The 26,749-nt window shown below is 41.2% G+C and overlaps 1 protein-coding gene across 1 annotated transcript; it reads right to left on the bottom strand.

Moving 5' to 3' along the window:
• On the bottom strand, positions 1 to 26,310 carry KREMEN1 (kringle containing transmembrane protein 1; the record flags this gene model as incomplete). The annotated part of the gene is made up of 9 exons (XM_080355306.1): positions 1 to 163; positions 1,119 to 1,203; positions 2,005 to 2,163; positions 2,763 to 3,095; positions 6,890 to 7,043; positions 7,504 to 7,628; positions 12,646 to 12,737; positions 16,304 to 16,466; positions 26,232 to 26,310. 9 exons carry the CDS (start codon positions 26,308 to 26,310, stop codon positions 1 to 3), a joined length of 1,353 nt encoding a protein of 450 aa, XP_080211432.1.
• Between the last annotated feature and the right edge of the window lie 439 nt (positions 26,311 to 26,749).

The following is a 26,749-nucleotide window of genomic DNA, read 5'->3' on the forward strand; positions in this document are numbered from 1 at the left end:
TCAGTTTCCCACTAGCGGGTTGCAGTCATCTTGTTGACTTCGAAGCTTCTTCTTGAAGATGGATATTGATGTGGACGGCTGGTAAAATATACTCCAGATCTCGCCAGCAGTAGTAACCTCACTGGAATCGTCTGTTTCAGTTGTGGATGGGATCTGATGCGATCTAGGAAACAAGTGTTAATTCACCGTTAAGTGCTGGTTGCTGTTATTAGTGTGTCTGTATTCCTGCCACACTGGTAACGCCAGCAGCTTCCACTGCATGTCTGACACCTCTTCTTTCTGCCTCCTGTATAGTTATGTAAAGTTTTAGTGTGTTTGTTTTTGTTTCTTGACCAAATGAAGAGGCATTCTGTTGCTAGACTAGTTGCTTATTCTAATGAAAGCAGTGACAATCTAACAAGACTGTACATATTCTGTTACTAATTGCTGTTAATATAAATGAATTTCCTTGTACATTTAAACCTGTTTGTGGTATGTAAATATAATATTCAACACTTATGGTTTGTTGATAACTCACCCGTCATTTCATTCAATGAGTATCTATCTAGAGGATATTAAAATTACTTGGTATAAGTGTAGAGAAATATACTAATAAAATGTTAGCTTTAACAGGCAGGAAAAAAACCCAAACTGGTTAAATGTCAGACCATAATACAGATTTTAGTTTCTGTGATTTTTTGTGAAAATAAGTATTAACTAGCCTATAACTAACTTTTTTCTCCCATTTCCCTGATCTGGGATGAGGTTTTAATGTTTTTCCCACAAAGTATTATCATAATTTGAACTCTTCCCACCAAAGCTAGATGTCTGATTACATCTTCCTCTTTGCTATGTAACATCATCTGTATGAGAAAGCTTTTTTATTCCTTAATAAACAAATCTGGTCAAAACAAGAATAAAAGAGATGATATTCTAGCAGCAAACACTATCCTCTCAGACTAGAAAGTTTAAAAGTGTGCTTATTTAGTATCTTTTAGGAGGACACAAATACATAATATATAAGCTGGTTTTGAATATGACCAATCTGACACTATCAGAAGGCAGAGGAATGAAGTGTAGCCGGTTTGGTACAGAGCCGAGACGTCAGGGCTCCAGGGACAGTTTTGGTCCATACTCACCTCATGGTTATGTGGAGAAATATCTTTGCTATTATGGCTGTAACACTTAGGATGAGCAGTGCTGTGAGACTATATATTGTCCATTCTGTAAAAGACAAGAGAGGGAGGGGATTTCTACATTACATTACCTTTTCATTCACCATGGACTTTCATAATCTTGCAGTGGGAGGCTATAGCATGGCAAGATGGGAAAAGGGACAGCACTAGAATGTAACTCTGAGATATTTAGCACACTGAGCAGCTTTGCAAGGACCTCAAATTATGAGAACTGAATAAAGGTCATCACCTTCAGAAGCGATGACGCTCAAAGGAACAAAAAAAGGAAGCCTAAGTTCCTTCCATCCCAATGCCCCTTCATCAGGGCATTGACTGCTCATCGTCATTTTAACAGTATTTCCATAATTGCATAAAATCCAAGGGTGCAGTTTCATCTTAGGACAGCATGCCCAAGCTAGCTTAACACGAGGCAGCTTAAACGTAGCTGTGGTAACTCAGGCACCAGCCCGGGCCCAGTGCCAGCACATGGACACAGACCCCTCGGCGGTTCTGCAGCCTGGCTGCTCTGGGGACACGCAGCTCATGGGCAATCACATCCTCACACTCCAGGTTTGGAATGCACTATAGAACTATTGCAGCATCCATACTGTGCTCCAGGCCCAGCTGCAACGATATGCATCTTCACGCTATTTCTGACTATTTATGCTGAGAAGTGAGTTTTGAAAAGTAATGAGGGCACAGCACAGTTAGCGGCAATTAGACTAAATGAATCATACTAAAGAGGCACAGTGGATCAGATAATGTGGAGGAGGAGGCAAAAGAAATGGTGACTCTAGATTGTGCCTTGGCAAAACATTTTTCCCGTTTCCATGTTTTCTTGTAGTATTACCAGGCATGGAGCTACTAGGATGACTTGGGCTGGTTGTGATGACATAAAGTATCTTTGATGACCGGGCTGCATTGATGCTGAGGTTTGCTTGTTCATTTATCTTCTCTGAAAGGGTCTGATTCACTGGAATCTTGTTTTGATGCACATTGTCCTTCACAGCTGAAAACACAAGAGTATGATTACAATAACCATTTCTGAACAGGTGTAACTGGACTTCGTTTTGTGCTTGCAAACAGACGTGCTGTTCTCTGGTTTACTTAGAGAAGTCAAATAATCAAGTTATGTCTGATGCCCGAAAAAGCCAAGCTTCACCAAGCTGAGGTTCCTGGAACCGAATTATTCATCATAACAGGAGATACAACTCAAGGACTAAAATGTTTTCCCCTGATGACACCTGATCTGAGTGGAATAGACTGTTGGAAAGAGCCAAGATGAACCAATATGCAAATGGACTACTGGTTCATTTCAGCTTTGTCATTTTCCAATCTGTTTTTAAAGGCAGGTATGTATAGGACTGAATAGCTGAAAATTTAAATTGTGTTATTATGACATAGCTAACTGAAGTGTTCCAAATTGACAGAAATTTCAGCAAAGTTTTTACCCACTGAGCAGTGGCAACGAGACAGATTAAACACCTGTAGGCACGAGTTAAAATATTGACGCCTTTTTCTTTTTTTCCCCACTTCAGAAATCTCCTGTGTGAATTAAATGCTTTAACAGTTCATTGAAAGGTAGAAACAGCAACATTAGCCTCTTACCTTGGTATCTGATAGCAAATCCCTGAGCTTGGTTGATTTCATCTGAGAAAAAGTACAAAATGACAAAGTCCAAAGAGATGTTAAAGGTGTGGGGAGGCCGGTTCTTTCCATTAAAACGAGCTAGAACATGATAGGTATAGCCATCCAGCAATTCCACCATATCTGTAGCATCTTTGATTTCAAAAAGGGCAAAGCTGAAGTGGATTTGAGATGCTCCTGGAACTTGTATGGTCCAGTAACAGACTTTGCCTGTGCCATATGTGTCGGGAAAATCCGGGGAATAGATCACAGCTGTAGCAGAAGTGTAATTCCCTCCACAAGCACCAATAAGGGCTGTGAAAAGAAGAGGAGAGAGGAGGAAAAAAAAAAAAGTTATACATTCATTATGCACAGCTTTAGCATTTTGTGTTCTAATACTCAAATTTGACTTGCAGGCACAGACTTGCAGGCTGCACATCTGGCAGATTGGTGTTCTCCACCTCCCACAGCACTGGGAGCACAGCTGTTCAGTTGCATTTACTTGGGGTACGCTCCTGTCTCACTGCTCTGAGACCTGTGTTTTAATCCTGAAACTGCGACTACCCTTTGTCCTTGTATGTAACCGTGTTCCCATTCCTGCAGCCCTGCAGGACCAGGGCAGAAGCTGATTCAGGAACTCCCACTCCACCCCATCAGGCAGACAAGTGGATCAGTGACTGTACCTCTCAGTGGTGAAGGACTGAAATTCCTTCACAGCCTTATCAAATTGAAAAAAGAAATCTTTACAGAATGGCTGAGGTTGGAATGGACCCCTGGAGACAGTCGGGCCCAAGGATGGATACTCTGCACCCCCTCTGGACAACCTGTTCCAGTGTCACCCTCACCATAAAAAAGGGTTTCCTTGTTAAGTTTAAATGGATTTTCCTGTATTTCAGTTTGTGCCTGTTGCCTCTTGTCTATTCACTAGATAACACTGAGGAGAGTCTGGCTTCATCTTTATACCCTCCCATCAATCATTTATACAAATTGAAACGATTCCCCCTGAGCCTTCTTTTCTCAAGGCTAAACAATCAAAGATCACTCCACCTTTCCTTGTGTGAATGATGCTGTTATCCCTTAATCACCTTTGTGGCCATTTATACGCGCTTCTTAAGTATCGTGTCTTTTGATCTTGTCAATTAATGTTTGACTTTACCTTCACTAAGTAACTTGAAAAAGATCCTGTCATGAAGTCTAAAGAAAATCTTTTCATTTTTTGCTACCTTTTACATTCAAAACAAGTACATGCCCACTAAATCTTTATATTTCTTGACAACTATCCAGATACCCATTGCAAACTTATTTAACAATTAATCCAGAGAGAAACTCCAATGCCAGCCAACTGATTTGATGCATATCTATATATAAACATATATATTTTTAAAAATGTATTGTATATTGGAATATGCATATGTATGTATTTTTATATATCCCTAAATACACAATATAATATATATATATATAAAAAATAATGTATTTCATGACTAAACTGTTTGGATCAGAGTCATCAATCCCCATATCATAGGCTGAAGAATCAAAGTTAAATTCTTTTCTCTGAAAGCTTAATTAAAGCCCTGTAATAGAGGCCTGTGAAAATGGAAATAAAGGAAGTGTTTTGAAGTGTCTCGGTTTTCACAGGCCTCTGAGAACGAGCTTTAATAAACAGAAGTTGAAAGGGAACAAGAACAAGCAGCAGCATGTCTGCCAGAAAAATCATGTGAAAACATTTCTCTCTTTTTCTGGAGCAAGGCCTGAGCAAACCTCACATCTCAGTGCTGCACCACGGAAGACTTACAGAGGAGAGAATATGAAAGAAGAATAGAAAGAATGTGAAAGACTCTACAGAGGTCCTAAGCCTCACAGAGGAATTTGTCTTTGGCATTTACTCCGTGCTAACAGAGCTGGCGATTTAATCAAATAGATGGAATTTTTTTGAAAAGGTAGAATAGATTGAATTGAAGTTTGTCACTGAGGTATCAAATCTCCTCTTTGCAACTGGCTTACAGGTATTGCTGCATTTGGCTCTGCTGTTTGTAAGTACTGAATCACAAGATGTTCTTCAAACCAGCGATACTAACTGCGAATGCCATTGACTAGTGCTCCACAGATGCCTAACAAAGTACAGCACTGCCCATATGGAATGGAAATGCTTTCCCTCTCACTTCCTTCCACAGCTGGCAGAGTTCTGTGTTGTGGGTCTGAATTTTACAGCTTTAGGCCATGATAGTAGCCCATAAACACATAAGGTTGATGTGGGGGGGGAGACAGAGAGATAGAGATAGCAAGACTGCACACACACACACAGAGGGATCAGGGGTGAAGGTTCTGGGGCTGTGACGCAATGTGGAAAAGAGGAATGAGGTAAGCAGGTGTTGCTCATCACCAAGAGAAAACAGGTGGCAGTGACCAGGATGACCTCTCTCCCCTGGCCATAGCTCTGTCCCTTGCTGTTTACCAGAGAAGATGCAGGTCCTCAGGGTAACATCTCGCTGAGCCCTCAGTCATACCAGAAAATGAAAGCTACAAAGGAAGTCTTTAACCATCAAGGATTTGGGAGACCAGGAGCAGAAACAGAGGATGCTGAAGTGTGAAGCTACCTGCTATCTCAACATTGAAAGCAACATGCAAGTCCTTCTTTTCATATCTTGGGAAGAATTTGGAAGTAAGTAGAGTGACTAATTCCTGTCTCGACTAAGATGTCTTTCTGTCTTACTATCCAGGAACCAGAGTTTTAGAGTAAGGAGATGGGAAGTTTGTGTTCAGAAGGTGGAAAAATGATGCTGCTTTTAGTTCCAGAAAGCTTATAACTCAACTTAAAAGGTAGCTTCTACATCAGAGGGGTTTGAGATCTGAGAAGCAATGATATATCCATGCATACTATGAACTTTTCCACTACTCCCAGCTATACTGGGAGCCTGTAGTACAGCCAGACAGCTGGGTACTCATACCATCAACCTGTGAGGTTACACAGCTGGCACTGGTGTGCATACTGAAGGGCAGAAAGGAGAATTTCTATGTATTAGAAGTTATGAAATCTGCGATGATCATAATAGCAACCTATCTTGTTTGTACTTTTGCAGTACACTCCTTCCCTGTCCCAGTTCTACTACGCTGCATTGTGTCGCATTAACTGGGTTGTAGCAAGTCTCATCTGGTTTAAGAAAAAAAAACAAGTTGATGTCAATTGAAATTTTCTTTGAGGTGCCTCGCTTGATCGTGTATCTGCTCTCTGGTAAGAGCAGTTCTGAATGAGTCTTTCCGTGACATGCTGTTTACAATGGCTGAGTTAGTACCATTTGTGGGAAGGAAGAGACAACCTCTGGAGCATGACTCAGTTGCCTGAGCAGGCACTTCTTGGAAGAGCTATTTCACATAGAACCACAGAATGGTTTGGGTTGAAGGGACCTTCCCAGCTCCCCCAGTGCCACCCCTGCCATGAGCAGGGACATCTGCACCAGCTCAGGTTGCTCAGAGCCCCGTCCAGCCTGGCCTGGGATGTCTCCAGGGATGGTTCATCCACCACCTCTCTGGCCAACCTGGGCCAGGCTCTCACCACCCTCAGTGTAAAAACTTCCTTCCTCATGTCCAGCCTGAATCTCCCCTCATTTAATTTAAAACCACCACCTCTTGCCTTGTCGCATCAGGCCCTGCTAAAAAGTCTGTCTCCATCTTTCTTATCAGCCCCTTTTAAGCACCGAAAGGCCACAATAAGGTCTCCCCAGAGCCTCTCTTCTCCAGCTGAACCCCCTAGCTCTCTCAGCCTGTCCCCCAGCAGAGCTGTTCCAGCCTCGGATCGTTTCTGTGGCTCCTCTGGCCCCTGTCCAGCAGGTCCATGTCTGTCCTGTGCTGAGGACCCAGAGCTGGACCAGCACTGCAGGGGGGTCTCACCAGAGCAGGGCAGAGGGGACAATCCCCTCCCTGCACCTGCCAGCCATTATTAATGGATTGCAATTTTATGCATAAAGGGAAAGTAGCTTTACTTTATACTGAATTTGGGTATTTGCTGGTTTGTGTGCAACAGTTTTCATTGCATTTAAACCCTTTTCCCTAATTTGCTGATCATTTGAGGCCCCTCCTTTGGGAAAAATTGAGCCTGTTTCGATACTTACTGTCAAAAAGAATGACTCTGCCATCCCCACCGCAAGGCTGAGTATGGTCTCCAAAGCAAACACTGTTGCATTCCGTACTGGCTGCCTCCCCATATCTCCAGTAGTCAAGATTATTTCCACAGAAACAAGCATAACCTGATTCCATGCCTGCAAACTTTGACAACAAAGATGCATAAGGAAGGGGAGGATAATATTTAAAGGAATGACAGCAGGAGGTTGTATGAGCAAGAAAGCTGACAGCAGAATATGTGTGTTTTGAAGAAGCATGATTAGTCAGAGGTCAGAGGTCCCACCACAAACTGTTTTTGTTTGAGCTGTCAGGATGCTACTTAAGACTACTGAGAAAGATGGAATAGAGGGCAATTAGGGCATCCTATCACTCCTATCTGCAGCAAGCAAGCATACTTTCTCCTGCAATACTGGCATTATTCATTGTTCGTTTGCCCAGATTTCTCCAGATGCAGAGGGAGGGCTAGAACCCCTAGGATAAGAGTGAGACCTTAGGCTTCCTAAAGGTAACAAAAAGCAGCAGGAGAAATAAGATAGAGAGCTTTAGGCATAGTGCCATCTTCTGTCTTTGAAAACATTTTGTAAATATATATAAAAGAAATCACCTTAAATTGTTGACTTCGGCAGGAGCTGATGCACGTTTGGATAGTCAGTTTATTGGAGGTCTCGCTGGTGCCAGTCAAAGGTGGTGGCTCCCCATGGTCCTTGTAACACCCCAGGTTCCCCGGCACTGGCAAGAATAATAGACAACAGTCATTCTAAAGGTGTGCCTGGAAACTTCCAAAACACAGACCACTTTATGCTCTCCCTGGTTACTAAGCAGCTCTCTACATGTTCTTGTCTTGATTTTGCAGTATGGGAAATGTTACTCTATGCTACCTCCTTGTCATATTTTCCAAACATGCCCAGGGATAAATGACAGGTGGTGAAATGGCATCCTATCTTCTTAGCAATATAACTGCAATACCCTGTAGCTGGTTTCTGGAAGCTGCACTAATACAGTCAGGATAAATACCCATTTTATTTCTCTTCATCGAGACGATTTGGAAAAAAAAAAGGCATTCAGTGGGTTCAGAGGTTTTGTGGGATTTTTTGACTATGATCATGCATATTATGACTATGTAAATGAAACAATGTGATTTCTGTCTGATCTTCAAAACAATGAGGTTCTGGAAGTTTTCTAAACAGGATATTTGAGGAAAGGAACCTAAACTGGTTTAGGATGGAGTCTGGCAAGTTTCATGGGAGGGACTACATACTTATATAGGGGAATTTCCTAATATTTGAACCTCAAATTCTGATATGAACTCGAAGTATCATATTTTAAGGTATGTACAAAGAGATTCAAAGTGAGCAATATCACTTTTTTAACAAAACATCTATTTATACTCTACTAATACAACACTTCAAGGCTCCTGGGTCACTATGGGAGGTCAGAGTTTTCCCCCTTCCATGCATAAAATTTCATTTCTGGTTATATTTTGGTTTTTTTGCAGTTCTCATCGAACCACTGGAATTTAGCTGTGACTACAAGAGAGAGGATGTGGGGTACAACATAGTGCTGTACTAATGGCATAAAAGTATCTCTTGCCTACCTGTCATATCTGTTGATGTACTTCAAATTAAATCTGTTACTAGCTCTGTGGTCAGATAATTTTTATCCCTTTGCCAGATTGACAAGGATTATTCTTTGTCCACCTAACCTCCACAATTCTGTATAACGTGATGCAGTCAGAGCACTATATCAGAGTTTTACTTATTCAGGCATTTGTTATTTCAGTACCCAGTAAACTCAGAACTCTCTCTTGCTAACACCTTGTGGCACAGCACTGTTTCAGGTTTCTGATTTACCAATAGTTTGTAGGGGGCAGAAATGCTGTGTTTGGGGGTTTGCAGCCTCTGATCCCTAATAGCATGTGGATTAGCTGGTTTGGGGCTCCTTTTGAACTAGCCATCTCTTGTACAGGTGGCCTTTTTCTCCATCAGATAACCTGTGTGTTAGTAAACTGCTTCTGTATTTTTGTGTATACTTTCACATAAATACAATTAGAATGCAATTATGCTTTTTGTTCTGAGCAGTCTTGTATTCCATAGTCCTGAAAGCATCTCCTCTTTGGATTCTGGAAGGCCTATTTCTGGCATTTTTTTACATGTCCATGTGCAGTAGCCATTGAAATAATGCCTTGAATTCAGAACTTCTATATGTCTAATTCTAACAGAGATGGTGTCATCCCCATTCTTTTGGAATATTATATACTGAGCTTGTAAACTGATGTCAGTTCACCGTTAAAAGGTGAATCAGCCTGACATCTGGAGCAGTTCACAGGTCTGTTGGACAGCTTGCTGAGTTGCCTAAGGCAGCTTCCTTATTTTGAGGAAGAAGGTCAGCACATCTCTTAGTGACCAGCAAATATACTGGCATGTATATGATTACACTCTCAAGGAGGATGATTATAGTACTATGAAGAAGAGTTAATGAAGTTGGGAAGAATACTCAAGTATGTATATTTTTTAAATAATTAGATACTGTTGCTTCAAATATTGCTCATAAAATAATTTTGGTTTCTAAGAATGATACAATGTCAATTATAAATACTTGCGTGGAGTTACAGCTTGGATACACCCTGAAGCAACATAGTCTTAAGTACTGAGACTTCAAGTCGCAGCCTGATGGAACATACCTTTGGAAATCCCCACTTGCAGCCCCAGCCCAGCTGAGCGCAGCTGGGCAGATCTCTCTCACAGAGCTCAGTTTCTCAAGTTTTTGCACAGTGAGTGATTTCACAGCCCTAAGAAAAGCTTCCTAGTGAACCATCCTAGCTCATTGTCCTAGGAGACCTGGGATTTCCTAAAAACACATATTATATGGGGGGGTTGTGGTTTGTTGTTGTTTTTTAAGTGAGCTGGTGAGACCCTTCAGCCTTGTCTCCAGGGGATCAGTACCTCAACATGTTCCATGCTAAGAAACCAGACTGAGTAATTTAAAAATTCTTACATTTTGTAACTAAAGCATACCATTTGGGTACATCCCAAAGCTAATTAGTCTCTCTGGTGTCCCAGTATCATTTCAACTTTCTCACTTCTAGCAAACAAAATTAGTGTCGTGTGATTGGGAGTAAACAGAAGCAGCATCAATCTAGTCCAACAGTGAACAGTACATTCCAAGCCAGTGCCCAGCTCTTCAAATTACCTTGATATCAAATCAATAAACTACATGAGCCCAAGGATATATGCTCAGCTAAAAGCACTTTAGTAGTCCCACATCAAATATATGATTAAACACTCTTCTGAGCTGGAGCAATAAACAACAAAAATTACTCCTGTGATTTTTGATACACCGGTTCTTCGTATGGCTACTGGTGGGCTGGTCCTGAACCCAAGACACCACTGAGTTGCTACTAAAGAGTAATCAGAGTACGTATTATAGTATAAAGCATATTAGTAGAGGGGAGATCATTTGTAACCTGAGTTGGAGAAGATCTAATTGGCAAACGCTGCTTTTATATCAGATCCACAGCAATCACAAACTACTGCTTTTTCAACAATATTTTAGTATGTTAGAATAAAATTCTCCTCGTTCATACTATATCAAACCAAATTGGGATTTTAAAATTTCCAACATCATCTTTTGCCTTAATTTGCTCTTAATGTTTAGCCTATAAAAGAAGTTTGGCAAAAGAGATAGTCAATGTTCTGCCATTACTGTTCACACAGATTAGTGATGGTTTACTCTTACACTGTCTTCACCCATTTGTATCTATTTGTTCACTTGTGCTTAAAAGGTCAACTCTTTTGTGCAAACATGCTATTTTTCATTTAAGCAGCATCTGACATAATGAGGTCCTGGCAAACATCAGAGTTTCTGCATAATATATGCTAAGGCACATGTATTAAATCAGGGAATTCATCCTTTTGAGCTCAAAACCCTGTTCCAGCCATGCTCATCCAGCTGTCTTTCAAGAGCCTCCTAGCTTTTTGCACTGGTAGTAGCCATTGTGCAAGCTCCCCTCAGTGTTCTGGTGTTAAAATGTACACAGGTCAATCTTACAGGGTGACCAATGCCGCTCTGAATAACCTCCCTGGCTTTCCACGCAGGAAACACTATTCCAGTAATGCAATCTGTTTATAATAGGAGACTCATGCAGGACATAAACATGAAAATGCAATTAAGTGGGACAGCAAGTCTATCGTTTACCTTTTGGGAGCATAATTTGTTATTTCCTTTGAATTTTAACCTAACCTAACTAACAAAGAGACCAAAAAAAGTCAGGAATAGCTGCAACATTGCAAACAAACCATTAAAGCATCCAGTTCTGAATTCTCCATGTGAGACGCACATGTTCTTAGGACTCAGTGCTGCTTCTTGCCTTTTATTTTATGTCCATTCCCGTAACTACCACTGTCTGCTGTGATTGTGCCCATTCATCCTCCTCTAACACTGCTGAACTCTGTATAGCGTGTTTACGCACGCAGAATGCCAGAACACATTTCTGAATGAAACATTTAGTGTTATGTATAAATACTAGTGAACGAGACACATGATATAATCATGTGAAATCATACTCATCACAAAAAACTCTTGACTGTAGATTCTTCATTATTGCTAGAGTGAATCACTGCATGCAAATCTGTCCAGGCAATCAAGACACCTCATGCTGTTTGCATTGTAGAGGTATTATGTGGGTATAGTTTATAGGTAAATTAAGCTCCAGATACTTGCCTTTTCTAGTAGTGAATATAATTATGCAAAACAAGCTTATATAACACAACTTTTCTACTTCTCTAAAAATTTCAAATAGGATGTTTTTACAAAATTGCTTTCTTGCTCCATCACAAGATGTGGGTTTTGTAGAATGCACTTTACAAGTTGGCTTTGATGGTCCTGCGATTTAGCATCATGCTTACTGAAAACAGAAAATCTGGTAAAAAATACAAGTTTTTTTACTTACACAGCTTCATAAGCCATGAGGTTTGTATTAAGACTTGGATGGGCTTGCTATGTACAGTTTGTTCTAAATTGCTGCAATTCCTTTTTCTAGTATCCAGTTTCAGTGCAATGCTTGAAGCAGCTGCTACTGGTCAAAAGGACATTTTGTAAATATAAGTCTGGATTATCTGTGCAAGTAAGTGTCCAAGTTTAAATCCTCTGCTCCCCACCACAGAGAAAATGAGTGAGGCTGTTTTTAAAAGGGTCCTTTGTGTAGAACAAATGGAGTGGAGAGAATTTGCCTTTCAGCTTTTTTACTGGTGCCATATCCAGAGAATTTGTTAACATCTGTGGTCTTTAAAGAAAATGCAAATTCTTTCATTTTAGACCAAGATAAATTTCTTAATTAGGAGGGTCATGTTTCCTAAATAGGACCTGGTATGTTAGAAAAATCAGAGTAAGACGTCCTCTGAACAATGAGTATCAGAGTGTTGAATGATTTTGTGTTATTTAAATTAGACTCTTTAATCTGTATTTACATCTAGGTGAAAGTCAAACAACTTAAGGTCCCGCTTCTGTATTTGTAAAATGTGAATCACAACCTCACATTTGTGAAAATAGAAAACCGTAGGCAAAGTAAAAAGTCACTTTAGATTCATTTGTGTTTGATTTTGTTTTCCTAATCTCAAGTAAGAAATATGTTTCTTCCAATGGGAAGTATGTCTACATAAGGACAACTACTCTTTTGCTTAACAGTTTACATGTAAGTTATCCCTTAGAAAGAGATGCAGGCCTAAAAAAACCTGCATGGTGCTCTTACTTCGGCAGGATGGAATCTCACAGTATTTCCAATATACTCCATCCTCATGCTCTGCAATGTAGCACCATGGGCTGACATCTCCATCAGGGTTCCTAAAAGAGAAAAATTAGAGACAGTGAGTGAAAAGGCATCAAATACTGTCAAAACCCACATAAAAATAAATCTTAGTAAGCTTCAGTGTCATCATTATTTTTGCTCTAATACCTATTGAATATTTAACCTGTTGGACTTACATACCAAGAAAAATGCAAAAGTGGTCAGGGAGTTCAGGTAACTTTGGTTATTACAGTACATACCAAGCATAAAACGCTAGTAATGTCTGAAACTTAACTTCTTTTTTCTTTAAGTCTAAAGGTGCGGAGCTATCTGGACAGCATTGAAAGGAACATTTTCAGCCCCACATCCTGTGTACGGGTCCCTTCATTTTTGGCTTGGTACAAAATAGTCCAGACTCCTCATCCCAGAAAGTCTTCTGGGAAAGACTGAGGTCTTTTCTTCTCCTTCAGCAAAGCTAAATAAATCTGTTCCACTGAACTGATATATCGATGGATGAGATAATTCCTTACGTGTTCATAGCTATTCTTTGCTGTTGCAGCATCATTTACATTCCTATATCATTCCTAATTAGTCATTGGGTTATTTAAAGATTTTTCTACACACACTTTAGAAAACTATTCACAATGAAAATATCAGTTTAAGAGAATAAATTATTTTGGCCAATCGGGTTGAAATGCAATCTCTTCTTGTAACTAGAGCCAACTGCCATCTTTTTATCATGTACTTTGGCATGAATTCTATTAATGAGACCCCCCCTACACCGAAGTGTCAGTTCAGCTGCATGTTGTCATTTGGGCACGTTAACAACTCTTTGTGGGAGATGCCATTTCAGAACTGCTGGGGATGTTTTTTTGGTCAAATAACAGAATGTTGAAGACAATTGGTGAGTTGAATTCAATGTAGCTGACTAAAACGCTGCTGGCTACGCTTTCAAACAGACTAGTAAAAATAGCGAAGGAGGAAAGCCTCAGACTAGTGTTCTAGGAATTTAGGTGTAATGGCAGAGCTTCCAGTGGCTAAAGAAAGTAAAAGACTAAAATCAAGGAAAGCTTGTACTGGAAATTACACACCTGCATGGAAAACACCTGTGTGATAGAAATCAGATGTCTGTAATTGCATCAAGGTAATGGAACTCCACACAAAATGCAAGGAAATTGCAGAGAACTTTGCCTTGAACCTCAAAAGCATGTAAGTTGGAAAACAACTGAGCATCCTTCAAAATCTCCAAAAACTTCAGTCCGCACAGATTTGTTATGGCTGAAATGAGGTTTAGTGGAACATTATGAGGCATTTCCATCTTAACAGGGTGTCTTGCAGTAAACAAAGTAATACAAGTAATGACCACCCATGGAGAGATAATGTGCTTCTGATTAATGATTTAAGTGTAAAATTAGATTGTTCAAATGTTGTCCCTAAAATTGAGCCTCAAAGCAATGCACGATGCCTTAAGAAAGCCTTGTGAGATATGTGTTGCCTCAGAGAAGGAAAGATCAACTTGTCCGTTGTCACCATGCAAATGAATGGCAGAGAAAGAGCTAAAACAGCGCAATCTTCACTCAAAAGGTCTCAACAAGGTTTGCACGCTAAAGATATGCTCTGACACTCTTAAAACTGTGACTTTCCAAGCCTTTTTTCCAACAGAATGTGAAGTTAAAAAGCATCTGGTAGTTAGGATCATCATTCCATACAGCTGTGAGAATATTCCTGGGCCAAGTGATATAGCATAAGGAAGGAAATGGTGAACCTTCCACTCAAACTCCATCTCAGAGAGGATAATCTAACACCTAGCAGATGAAGGTTAAAAAGCTGTGTTAGTAAGCATACTGAGAGACACAGCTCCTTCCATGCCATGAGAATTGTTACGCATTTGGTGGTGTTGGACATGGGCAGGCTGCGAAGCTGGTGTGAAATGCTTTCGATAGGGAGACAGTCCTCCCAGAGCTAACGTGCCAATCTGGATCTGATACCAGGCAGCTCAATGGGCTCATCTGCTTTCCAGGCCATTTTCTAAAGAGATTTCCCAGCTTCTACAGAGTTTGTCTTGTAGATGGCGTGTTTTTATTTGCTTCTGTAAGATGCTGAATTGATCAAAAAGATGGTCAGTTCAGAGCTTGGCAATAACGCTTTCCCCTTCTATGACTGAAAACAATCCGCTGGTGCAACACACTGAACAGTGTTATTTTTGAAGCGCTGCCATAGCCACTGCAAAAGGTCCCGAGTAAGTCCTTTTCTTCCCTGTCCTTCACCAGTGTTCTTCAGTAGAAATACCCTCCTGAGTCATCAGATAGACTGGAAGTGCCACTGAGTGCTGTCATCAATGTGGTCACCTGCCTGCCGCATGTCACAAGACCTCTTTTCTGTGCCTTCTTACGCTCCATGAACTGGCTGGCTCTGATTCTGTCAGATTTTCTGGAATGTCTATTTCCAATTAAATACGGAAAAGTTCTTGAATAGAGAAGTAGGACCCTATGTTTGTGACACAGCAATTGTGCTGAACTCCTCCATATTAATTTTGCCTCATTTATCCTGATTTATACTGCTTACAGTGAAACCATTTCAACATGAAGGTGGCAAGTGTATAGGCTCCACCCTAGAAAGCTATAACCTGCTAAGTAAAGGCATCTTCCAGGAGAACTGGGGTGTGTTTGAACCTTCTCATGAAGGAAACACTAGAGCTTTTATTGCTATGCCCCAGGTAACTCAAGTCTTAATCTCTTGGTTTAAACATTTCCACTCCCATTACCCAGTAAGCAAGAGATACCACTTAACTTTCTGTGCATCCTAGATGAGCTGATGATTATCACTGTTTAAGGAATGTGTCTACCACGTTATTCCCCACCTATTTCCATAGCGGGTACAGGTGGGCATAAAAACCTAGCTGGTCAGTCCTGCAAAGGCAGAAGTGCACGTCACTTCCTGAGGCACAACAAAGTTAAATGTTGCAGGCTGAAAATAGCCTGCAGAGCCTAAACATCTCTGAAGTTAGGGTCTTATTTGGCTTCTAAATTCTGAAGTTCTTATTGAAGTTCCATTCAGAGTTCTATCCCTAGTTACAGAGAACTTCTCTAGAAGGCAAGGAAATGAGAGTGGATCTGTCCTGCTTTGAGCTGGTATTGTAACCACTGACAGCTGAGCTTCCGAATTCAAGTAATAAACAGCTTATGCTCACTGAGAGTTCTTAGTGACTACATGACTTTCATAAGCACAAGACTTGGAAACAGCGTGTATAACAGAACCAGGCTTTTGGGGAAGGGTAAAAACCATGTTCCAGAGACTTCTACAGACACCCATTAGTGCTTCCGTACTTCTGACTTGGATCATTTTTTTAATTATCTCCACCTTTTCATTTAAGTAATCTCTAGTCTTTCTTCATCATGCCAAATTATAGATTGGATATATGATATGGACTTTGAGTTAGAGCTGGGTTGAAAAAGTTATTCTACTAATGGTTCTTGTAGATCCAGGGTAAACCAAAACCTGTTAGATATCCATGGTTCTGACATTCTTCACTGTGTAACAGGAAGTTTCTTAATTTTGTGTCAACTGCTTAAAGTAACACTGAGTATACTGGCAACATTAGTAGCAATGAGATGTTTCTTACCTGCAGTAGTTATGTTCTCCAAGCCCTCCCTCCCCATTGGGGTATTTCAAAGTATTGTAAGGATGCTCAAAGGTCTCATTCCAAAACAGACAAGGTTTCCCCGCATGTTGGGAGGTCTGGTTCTGAGTGCCACGATAGTCAGCCCCGTTTGCTGTATAACATTCTGGGAAGAAATGGACAAAGAGAAAGAATGAATGTAGGTTTTGTTTTTGGTTGTTCTTCCCTCAGCCTCGAACCCTTCCCCAAAAGACCATGTTTCCTTTCACTAATATGTTTCCTGCATTGTTTAGGCAACTAAAGATGCTGTCTGGGATCTAAATTTTCTCTCAAACAGCTATTGAAGACATTATGATTTCATTACTTTACTAAGCAATGTATAAGACAGGTCTGAAGAGTGTTTAATACAATTAACATGCATTTTCTGGACAAGTATACTACATTTTTACTGTTTTCCCCATGTTTTACTCATTAGAATAAATCTGTATCTTGTTAATTTTCAAAGAATAAATTTAGATGATGTTATCAGCCTGCCACTTGTCAGCATAATACCCATAATCTTATGCCAGTTTAACTAAAATTGTGAATATCTGAACTTTATAAAGTGAAAGACTTTGTAGGCATGGATCTTGCAAACATTTACATCCTGATTTTGAAAAATTCTTAGGCATTTTTTTCTTTGGCCTGAATTACCTTAGAAAGGGACCTCCTTCGGTACAGTATAATCATGATACTGTGATTTGCTACAAAAGCATTTATGCTTTTAGATTAAAACTTACAGGTCAGCATTCCTGTGCCTCACATTTTCTCCCATTTATGTTTGTTTTCCTAGCTTCCTAATGTTCAGCAAGTCAGAAATCAAAGCAGAGAATGATTTCTCTAGTCATTAAGTACACTATCCCCTTCCCAACTGAACTACAAATCTCATGCTGCCTGGCTTTGCAGTGTTTTATTGATGACATCTTCTGATCAAATATTCATATGCATGAAAAAATTTACATTTACTAAAAATGCAAAACATTTTTAATTAAACTATGGACTGCGAGGGTGACAGAGCACAGAACAGTTTGCCCAGAGAGGGTGTAATCCATCCTTGGAGATATTCAAGAGCCATTTGGGCATGGTCCTAGGTAGCCTGCTTGAGGTGATGGTGCCTGAGAGAGGCACTGAATAAGATGATGAGCTCCAGAGGTCCCTGCCAACCTCAACCAGCCTGTGATTCTGTGATCATCTTCCAGAAGCACGCACCGTAATTAGTAATAAATAAGGCCATTCTGTTTATCATTAATAGCTGGTAAGATTTATCATCCATGCATTGCTTTTAAAATAGTATTCAAATACAACAGTTCATGACTGTTAAAACTGCTCATTATATATAAGCATTGATTTGTACTGAGTAGCATTACTGGGGAAAGTCACAAATGCTTCTTTCTAACTGCAGGCTGTGCAACCTTCTGTTTGATCTGATAGCAGAAACCAGGAACAGCTGCAGAGATGTTCTGCTGCCCCGGGGGACAGGGAGCGCGCTCTGAAGTGGAGTGTGCTCATCTCAGGTGTCCCGCACTAAATGTTCTTCAGAAAACAAGGCTACAGAGACCTGCTTAAACCTGATATTAACAGTACACCTTCTTTTATTTATTTAGAAATCCTGTGGGAGAAGGGGAGATGTATTATTAAAACCGTGCCTTTGAAATTAGTTTAGTCTGGGCCCACAAACAGCAGAATGGTACAATTATAACGATTATTTCACAGTTTTATTACACAGCACATGAAAGCTGATGTTTCTGTGCCTTCACTGCATGTTTTCATGCCTAGGCAAGTTGGGATTTCTATTAAATGGAATTGTGTTGCTGAAGGCACATAGGTGTCTGCACAGCCATTAATGTATACTGCTATCATTCACGGACAGAAAGCTATCTAATTTTACAAAAACAAGCTTCAAGTCACTACTCCTCCTTACTGTAATTTACCTGGCTGCCTCAGCCATGCAGGTGAACTACACACATTTACTTTCAAATGCAAATCTGGGTCTTCAGTACTCAGGCCACCACAGATCTTTGCATAAGCACATGAAAAAACAACACTTTGAAGTCACCACAGTTTTGCAACTTTCTTCAACACCTCTCTTGCTTTGCAGGTAATGTAAAAGTTTTTCTATGTCATAGCTGAAAAATATAAGCTGGTGAATTTGGCAGAAGAGAGAGGAAAGCATAATCAAACTGGATACACAAAACAACATACAGTATAAAGCAGCAGTTGTGAAAAGGGATAAATAAATCCAGAAAAGGTGCCTACTTCAGCTTAGTGCTATTACCTTTTTGCTTCTCCATTCTAAATGAGAAGCAATATGTACTAACATCTACTTAGAAATGCAAGGAATGCTACAATACCTGAATGTAACCTGGCACACAGACTAAACTGAAATTAACATCAGCCCATTTGAATATCTGCTAAGACTGGCCCATGCTTTAACTTGCAGTAGCAACTGCCTTTCATTTTCATGCCAGCTTTTACATATATATATATTTTGGTTTTTTCAAACTTCATTGCACAAGACTCAGAGCTCTCTTCATTCCTCTAGCTGCAGTTCTTTGCTCCCAAGACAACAGGGAGCTGTAAGAGTGCCTCCTGTGTCCTTTAGCATTACCAAGAGGTTCAGGAAAGATGTGCCAGTAGGGTTTAGTGAAGCTCCCCTGGCTTTGTTAGTGTCGAGATGTGAAAGGAGGAGGCAGTGAGATACCACATTAAATCATTGATTATCGCAGAAAAACTGAAATTAAAACTTTAAGTTCTGCAACGTAGCAGCTGTTACCAAATGAAACACACACTTTTTGTGCAAGGATTTGCTATGGAATTTTCATTTTGTTAATGATTACTAATAATTTTGCCATAGCATTGGCATGCAATATTTTCAAGTAAATATTGGCGTTTAAAAAATCAAATCTTTTATCTTGAACAATCAGCTTTGAGACCTGCTGAGATAAATTTTGTACTGTTTTCTATAAAATTCCTAGTAACACAGGTACAGACATCTCAGCTTATTCAATATCTTGGATCAATTCTTCTATTCATCATACATAGTGATTTCATCATATTTTGCTGCACGACAGCCAAGACACTACCCTAGTGATCTCACTATGAAATTACTGTTCCCAATGTGCTGAAGGTGCAAAGCAGATGCTTCATCTGCAGACGGACCATTGTCCTCTCCATTTCAAATCTATAGGCTGTTCTTCAAAGACAAAAGTCCTAAGAGATTCTGGAGGAGGTTAGAACCTCTATCCTTCTTTTCCTCTTGCATCACTGGTGCAATAACTCTATGAAAAGATGAGCTTAAAGAAGGTCACCCAGATTTGTCTGCACAAAACTAATCCAGAAGAGGTCATCTAAATAAAACAGTCAGAAACTACTGGACTGAATGCTCTTGGTAAAACTCTTGGGATTCCTCAAATCACCTTATTTCTCTTCGGTAGATTATGATTATGTAAAAGGGGTTGGGGAGGGGGAGGATAAAACTACTAAAACCAGCCACCTCTCCTTTATTTTTCTGCCTCCCAGTGGACCCAATTGCCTTATATTGGTGGACATGTTACTTTAGGTTATGAAGCCCTTTGCTTGGAATCTAACATCAGAACTGTGACTCAAGGAAATTAATACCAGTTCTATGAATTTAATCAAGCCTCGTTCCTTAAAGATTTGTAAGACCGTGGTATACTGTGACAGAACTTGCACTGTACCCAAGCCCTCTGCAAACAGCAGACAGCACGGGAAGAACAGGCGCTTTGTGGAGGCCAGAGCTGACAGCTTCCTCGAGCTTGACAGATCTGTCACCTGGTTTCTGTTCATGCACCCAAGGCTCAGTTTAAACTATCCCACCAACCACAAGCCTATATTAAATCACTACAGTTTTAGACAGGACATGGAGAAAGCTGTGATCATTCAAATCTTGAAGTCACCAACCTCCTCATGTTTCTAAGATCCCAGTCAGCTGGGTCTCAGACATAGTCTGAAGTGGAGGCTTGTGTCAAATCTGTGACCGAAATCAACGTCTGTGATGATTTCACTCTATTAACTGCCTAATGACCCTGCTGCTTCTACTGCTGCGTGGGGATATCTGCAAACACAATTAATAGAGCCACTGCAGTCGTTCTAGCCATGAAAAGCTTGAGGGTTCCAACAAGTCCTGTTAAGGATAACGTTTATCAGCCTCAGTGAGAAAACACGGGCAGCAGTGTGTTGTCACGGCTGTTTTGTTTTCAACACATCAGGTGCCATGGCTGACAGAAAAATAACTCCTATTTTTAAATGAATCCTGAGTCTAGGTCAGTACGTATTGAGTGGCAACTGCTAGAAAGAAAAAACAGAAAATAAGCCTGGGGATGGTTGTCCACTACGAGTGAATGCTCAGTGTGTGATACAGGTTCACAATTAGTTTTATTAGAGCCAGATCAACATTTGGAAGATCAAACAGCAGCTGTAGTAGAAATTTTTTCCATCTGTCTCGGTTTCTTCTTCGATGTAGGGACCTTACAATGATCATTTATGCCTTTTTTACTTTGGGACTGTATGGCTGCCTGCACTCCACATGGGCGCCACTTTAGGATCATTTGAAAAATTAAGGTAGTGCAGAATATAACAGACTGACTTTTTGACTGAGTGAAGCACTGACGATAAAACACTGACATTTCAGAGTCTGCACTGGCTTCCAATGATTTTCTAAGATGGACTTCCAAATATTGGGTTTAATCTCTTAAGTCCTTAATGGCCAGAGGCCCAGTTACCTGAGAAACTCTCATTTTGTGCCACATTACTAGGGACAGAAAAAATATAAACATTTGAATTTCATCTGCTGCCCTTTCTGTACCAATAAGATGAAAACAAAACAACAACCACCAAAACCAACCAGACAAAACCAACTAGCTCCTTGTCAAACACTCTTCTGGCTGACAAGTGGGAAATCTTTTAAATGTCCTGAGCATTCTTCACAGTCCCTGTTTTACAAAGACATACATTTAATGACATTACAAATTGCAAACTGAAGAGATGGAGGTTTCAGGGTGGTTTAAATAACTTCTTAGAGTGCTTTTCTAAGTTTGGGGCATGTACGTAGCTTTTGAGAGTGAAATGACAAACTTGTTACTATTTCACTGAAAACTGCCAAACAAGAAGCAAGTTTTCTTTCAAATATCTGCAGATTAATGAAAGGTAAATGAACATGGGAGCTATTTAAATATTGTGTTTCATTACAATGGTGTGATAGCCAGAATATTAAATGTCCTGTAAAGCTGGAGCAAGAAATAAAGGTTCCTTGAATTTACATGCTGTAAGTGCCTGCTCAGTTCTAACTTGTTTTTCTTGAGTCTTTCAGGAGAGTCAGAAAAATGCTTAATCAGAATATAAGGATACGGAACCAAAGGTGCCAGGTCCGATAATGACCAGGTGTCAGTGGCTTGATGCATGTGCTCACATAGTGTTCTAAGCAGAGTTTTAAGTCATTTCCAGCCTACCTAAAGTGCTCTCCTAGTTCTTGCCACAGCCTGCAATTTAAGCACTCCTCCTTAAATGAAAGCACTGTATCTAGGTGCAGATGGCAACAGTTACAGGCACTAACCAGATGCTGCAGTCTCTAATTTGATTGAAAGGGTATAATTAGACAGCAGAAACACTTCAATGAGAGAGTAACGCACAGAGGAAAGGACAGAAACCACTTAAGTTACGCCAAGATACCCCAGCAGTAAGAGAGGCAGGGGCCCACGGGTGGAAGGGGCACAACACCAAACTACCTTCTTCAGATGAGAACAGTTTTGTTTCCCTATGGATGCGAATAGGGATTCTATTATCATAGGTTGCCACAGTTCTTCATGTGGGAACACTGATTAAAACCAGAAGAAGCTTCAGGAGATCAAAGAGACAAATATGGCTTCTGTGGTCATTATTAAAAATATTTTTAGCAGTGCGATGGTTTTCTTTGAAGATGCAGTTTTATCGATTGAATCAAAGCTTCATTTGCATACCGTCCTATGATTGGTCAGGGGAAAAAAATCTCAGTCCGCATTGTTATGATGCAAAATAAATACTTTTGGGAAGTATAAGGCTGGTTTAGACCTACTCAAGAGAAAAAAATCAGTGTAGCATTCTCACATGTCAATACTTAACTATTCCAATTAATACTAATATATCAAAAGTCCTTATCAAAACTATCAGGCTTGGGTACCTACATAGTAACAGTAAAAAAAACCCACAACACAACAGTTGATAGGAAATAAAGAAAATACCTCAGGAAAGATCAATCTTTCTTTAAAACTGCAATTTTCAGAATTGCTAGACAATAACCCCCATTTGGTAAATCAGCTAGTTAAATTCTGATGTGCTCCTATAAGGACACTCGATTAGCTGATCATTTCTCCTTTGCAGTGTGGGGTACTCTGCCTGTAGTTTAAAAGTAACATTTCTCACACAGAGACACAAACACACACACAGACATACACAAGTAATTTTTCAAAGTCCTCAAATACAATTATTTTTGCTGGTCAGAACAAGGGTCTTATTTAGCACTGGTCCAAACCAGAGACTAGTCATAGTGAGTACTCACATGACATTCAATCAAAGCTCGACTTAAGCACCGATCTGTTCTGTAAGCTAGCTTCAAGTGCTACTTGTAAGAATGTACATTCCTGGGAATGTACAGACATGTAGAGTTCCATACTTGTACTCCCCAGCAGTATGTGAGTTGTTATATATGTGAACTTGCTATTCTTGTAAAACTTTGATTACTAACCTTCAATCTCACCACTTTTTCAGCACGTCTCCTTTTTTATTTATATATATATATATATATATACACACATAAACAGTATCTGACTGGCTAGAGCTTTTCTGGTCCACGTTGGAAGTAGGCAAATTAGGATATAAGCATGAGAGGCAGTTACCATTATTTCTAATACTTAAAAGTATGTGTTTTGTACCTCTCTTTCTTTTTATTCATGCAAAACAAACATGCTATATTAGCCACGGCTTTGCAGCTGCTGGTTAGTCCTCAGCCACAAGATGCAAACACGCTTGTCTTGTGATTCGTTATCACTGAAAGTAAGAATGCATGATGTGGCCCCGTAAGAATTTCTGTTCCTTAATACACCCATTTGTTTTCTTTCCCTGTGAAGTTTTAAAACTGTTGTTCCATTGTCAAGCGTGGCAGACTGAATCCCTTCGGAAATTCTATCAGGATGGGCCATGGCCGCTGTGTGGATGGAGGGAGTGGTCAATTGCACAACCATTATGGTGTGATATGACAAAGAATGCAAATTTTGCAGCTGGCAGCGTGTAATCCCTGCCTCCCTCCCACTTCTTTGGCTCCATCCTGCCTAAATCCATTCACATAACTCTGGATTTTGAGTTACGCTCCGTGCATGTACAAGCATGATATGCTGAAGTATCTAAGTAGTGCATTTTTTGTCTGGTTAGAAATGTTCTGGTTTGTTTGGGGTTTTTTTCATATTTCTATGATGATTGCTTAAAGTGTATCAAGTAGAAGTGCCTCCCTGAATCAGCAAGAGATAGGCAGGAAAAGGTGACAAGAGATACAAGGTTTGTGAGAGCAGGCTGAGATAGCAGCTCAAAGGAAAGACTCAGCTTGGAAGAAAACCAAGGACATGGTGATCCAGTATTGCTAAATGGAAAGAAAACAGAAAAAGGAGAAAGACGCTGATAACCATTTACATTTCTGATGGGGAAACTAAATTAACACTAAAAATAAAGAAACTAGAAGTGAGAACATTTGCACTGAGTATATAAAATAACATTTGTTCACTGAAACTAAAATTTGCCAAAGGCATTTCTATCTCTCTGGCCTTGTAATACAAAACTCATCCAATTTAGACAGTCCTTTAATGTTAGGCAATCCATCTCTGATTTCTGATTCACTTGAGAAATGCAGTATGACTGAAGTCTGAATGCTGCAAATGTCAGTGTTTAGATTAATAGAAACCATCAGACATCACACAGCAAAGCAGAAACATTCTGTGAAAAGTAACACAGTACAACCTGCACAAATGAATGTTAACTCTAATTTCTGACAATTTGAGTAATTTTTCACAAGGCAATTCCAGAAGTTAAAGTTTCTCCCCTATCTTAGCAAATGATAGTGTAACGCAGTCTGTATGATTCTATGATTCTGTGATGTATTTTGACCGCATTTTACAAGAAACATAAGACATGCATTTGATACAACGGGAATAGTTATTAGATCATACCATATGACAAACTGCCTTACAGAATAAATACTTATGTTTGTCATTTCAGAACTCTGCTAGCTTCAAGTGCAACCTGACCCAGCTGATCCTGTTTCGGTCCTGTGGGACTAACGGTCAAGAAGTTGATTCTGAGGTATGGTTTGTCCAGATTAGCAATTCTGCACATTTCGTACATGCTATATAAATTACAGGTCCTTGCTGAAATGTAGATTTGCACTGTTGCCAGGTTCTTTAGCAGAAGACACACAGGTGGCAGTGCTTGCTAGATCGATTCTCCTTTGCATTATATATTCTTCCTCTATCCACCCCGCCCCAGCTGCTTGTGCTCAGGCATCTTTGTCCCCTTTAGTGGCTGCCAGTGCCTGCAGTTAGAACGTGGCTGAGGATGGAAGTGCAGGTGCGTAAACAGAACTCTCTCAGCAGCCTATGAACCCAACATTCACAGTGGGACACATCCTGCACTTGCTGTCATGCTGTCTGCTGACACAGTAACACACAGAGTGTTCTGTCTGCAGTTCTGCTCAGAAACCTTACAAGAAGAAAATCTTCAACTTAAGCAAAGGAAGGAGTACCTACTGCATGCACCAAATGTCCTAATGCAACTGGGAAGAGACTGTTAGACGTGGTCTAGGTATGTCCCCCTCTAGGCAAACCTCCACATGCTTATCGCAAAATACTCTCATGTTTTACTCACTTCAGGTAACTTCTGAGAAGTTACAAAATTTACCTTCTGAGTTCTCTTTCCGGTAAAAGGCGCTTTTTTTTCCCCCAATAAAGTCTATGTAAGTATTTTCCAAACCTAATTCAATGCATCTACGAAATCTTGATGAGCAAGTATTTGTTCATGGCAAAATGAAGTAGAGCGAATTCTATGTTATAAAAAATAGCAAATATTAGAATAAGCAAAATGTATACATGAGGACCACACATCTGATGGCTGACACGCTGATCATCTGGAACAGCCACTTCAGATCTTGCAAAGCTGGGCCAACATTTATGAGAGGAGAATTGTGGTACTTGAAATCATCAGTATCAACTGAGATGAGGACAAAAGGATGCAGAGAAATTTTAAGTGAAAAATCATCCTAACAGGTAGCAAAGCTTCAGACTTCCCAGATTTCTTGGCTGAACAAGAACCTGAAGGGTCAGAGGGTCCATGCCTGACAGGGAAGGCAGCAAGGGCAGCACACTCAGCCAGGTGGGACGACCACCCTCCCAGCCCCGGCACTGCACCCCGGTGCTGTCCTGCTGCCATCACTCGTTTCATTCCCCAGTGTAACCGAACCCCACACTCCCTGCATATGCCCCTGTTCTACCGAGCCAGCTACCAAACCACTTTGATAAAAAAAACGCGCTGCTCATCTTCCTCGTATCTCCTGCCTTCATGTAGTTTTCCGAGCTCCCAGCTCAGCAAGCTCAAGGAGACCCTCAAACACCCCCACGCTGCGAACGGCGCACGCCGCATGTTCGCATGAGCGGCTTCGAGCCGTCCGCCGGCCCGGCGAGCAGGAAGGGACGTCGTCGCGACCTCGAGGAGCTGCTGCCGGGCGGCAGAGCCCTTCCGCGGGAGGCTGCGGAGTCCGGGAGCCGCTGCCCGGCTCCGCCGCCGCTCAGCGCTGCCAGCAGGTCGCGGAGCAGCCCCCAACGCGCCCCCCTCCCGCTCCCCGCGGCGCGTCACTCACCGGAGAGAACGGGCTCGCGGCAGCAGCTCAGCGCCAGCCCCGAGAGGGCCAGGACGGCGGCGAGGGCGGGAGGTTCCATGGGCAGCGGCCGCCGGTCCGCACCGCGCTCGCAGGCGGCAGCCCCAGCGCTGCGGGGGCAGAGACGGTCACGGGCGGCCGGGACGAGCGCGAAGTGCGGGAAGCGCAGGCCCTACAGCATGTGTCCTGTAACTGCGCCCCGGCGAGGTGCCGAGTGGCAGATGAAGGATCCTATTACCAGCCATGTGACAGGAAAGGATAGAGACCGACATCCCAACCTGCTGCGGCGCGGGACCGCACAACTTCTGCTTTTATGTTTGACACCGACAGGTTCGGGCTGCCAGGGCTCGCTCCGGGGCCGGCACACGGCTCCTCGTAGCCGCCGTCAGCGAGGCAGCGGCCCGGCGACCCTCTCCGCCCCGCTCGGCCGCCCCACAGCGAGCCGTGCCCCGCTCTCCTCGCTCCCCCCGGCCCTCCCGCACCCAGTTCGCCGCTGTGGC

This window comes from Nesoenas mayeri, assembly GCF_963082525.1.
Source record: "Nesoenas mayeri genome assembly, chromosome: 17".
In the NCBI taxonomy this organism is placed as follows: domain Eukaryota; kingdom Metazoa; phylum Chordata; class Aves; order Columbiformes; family Columbidae; genus Nesoenas; species Nesoenas mayeri.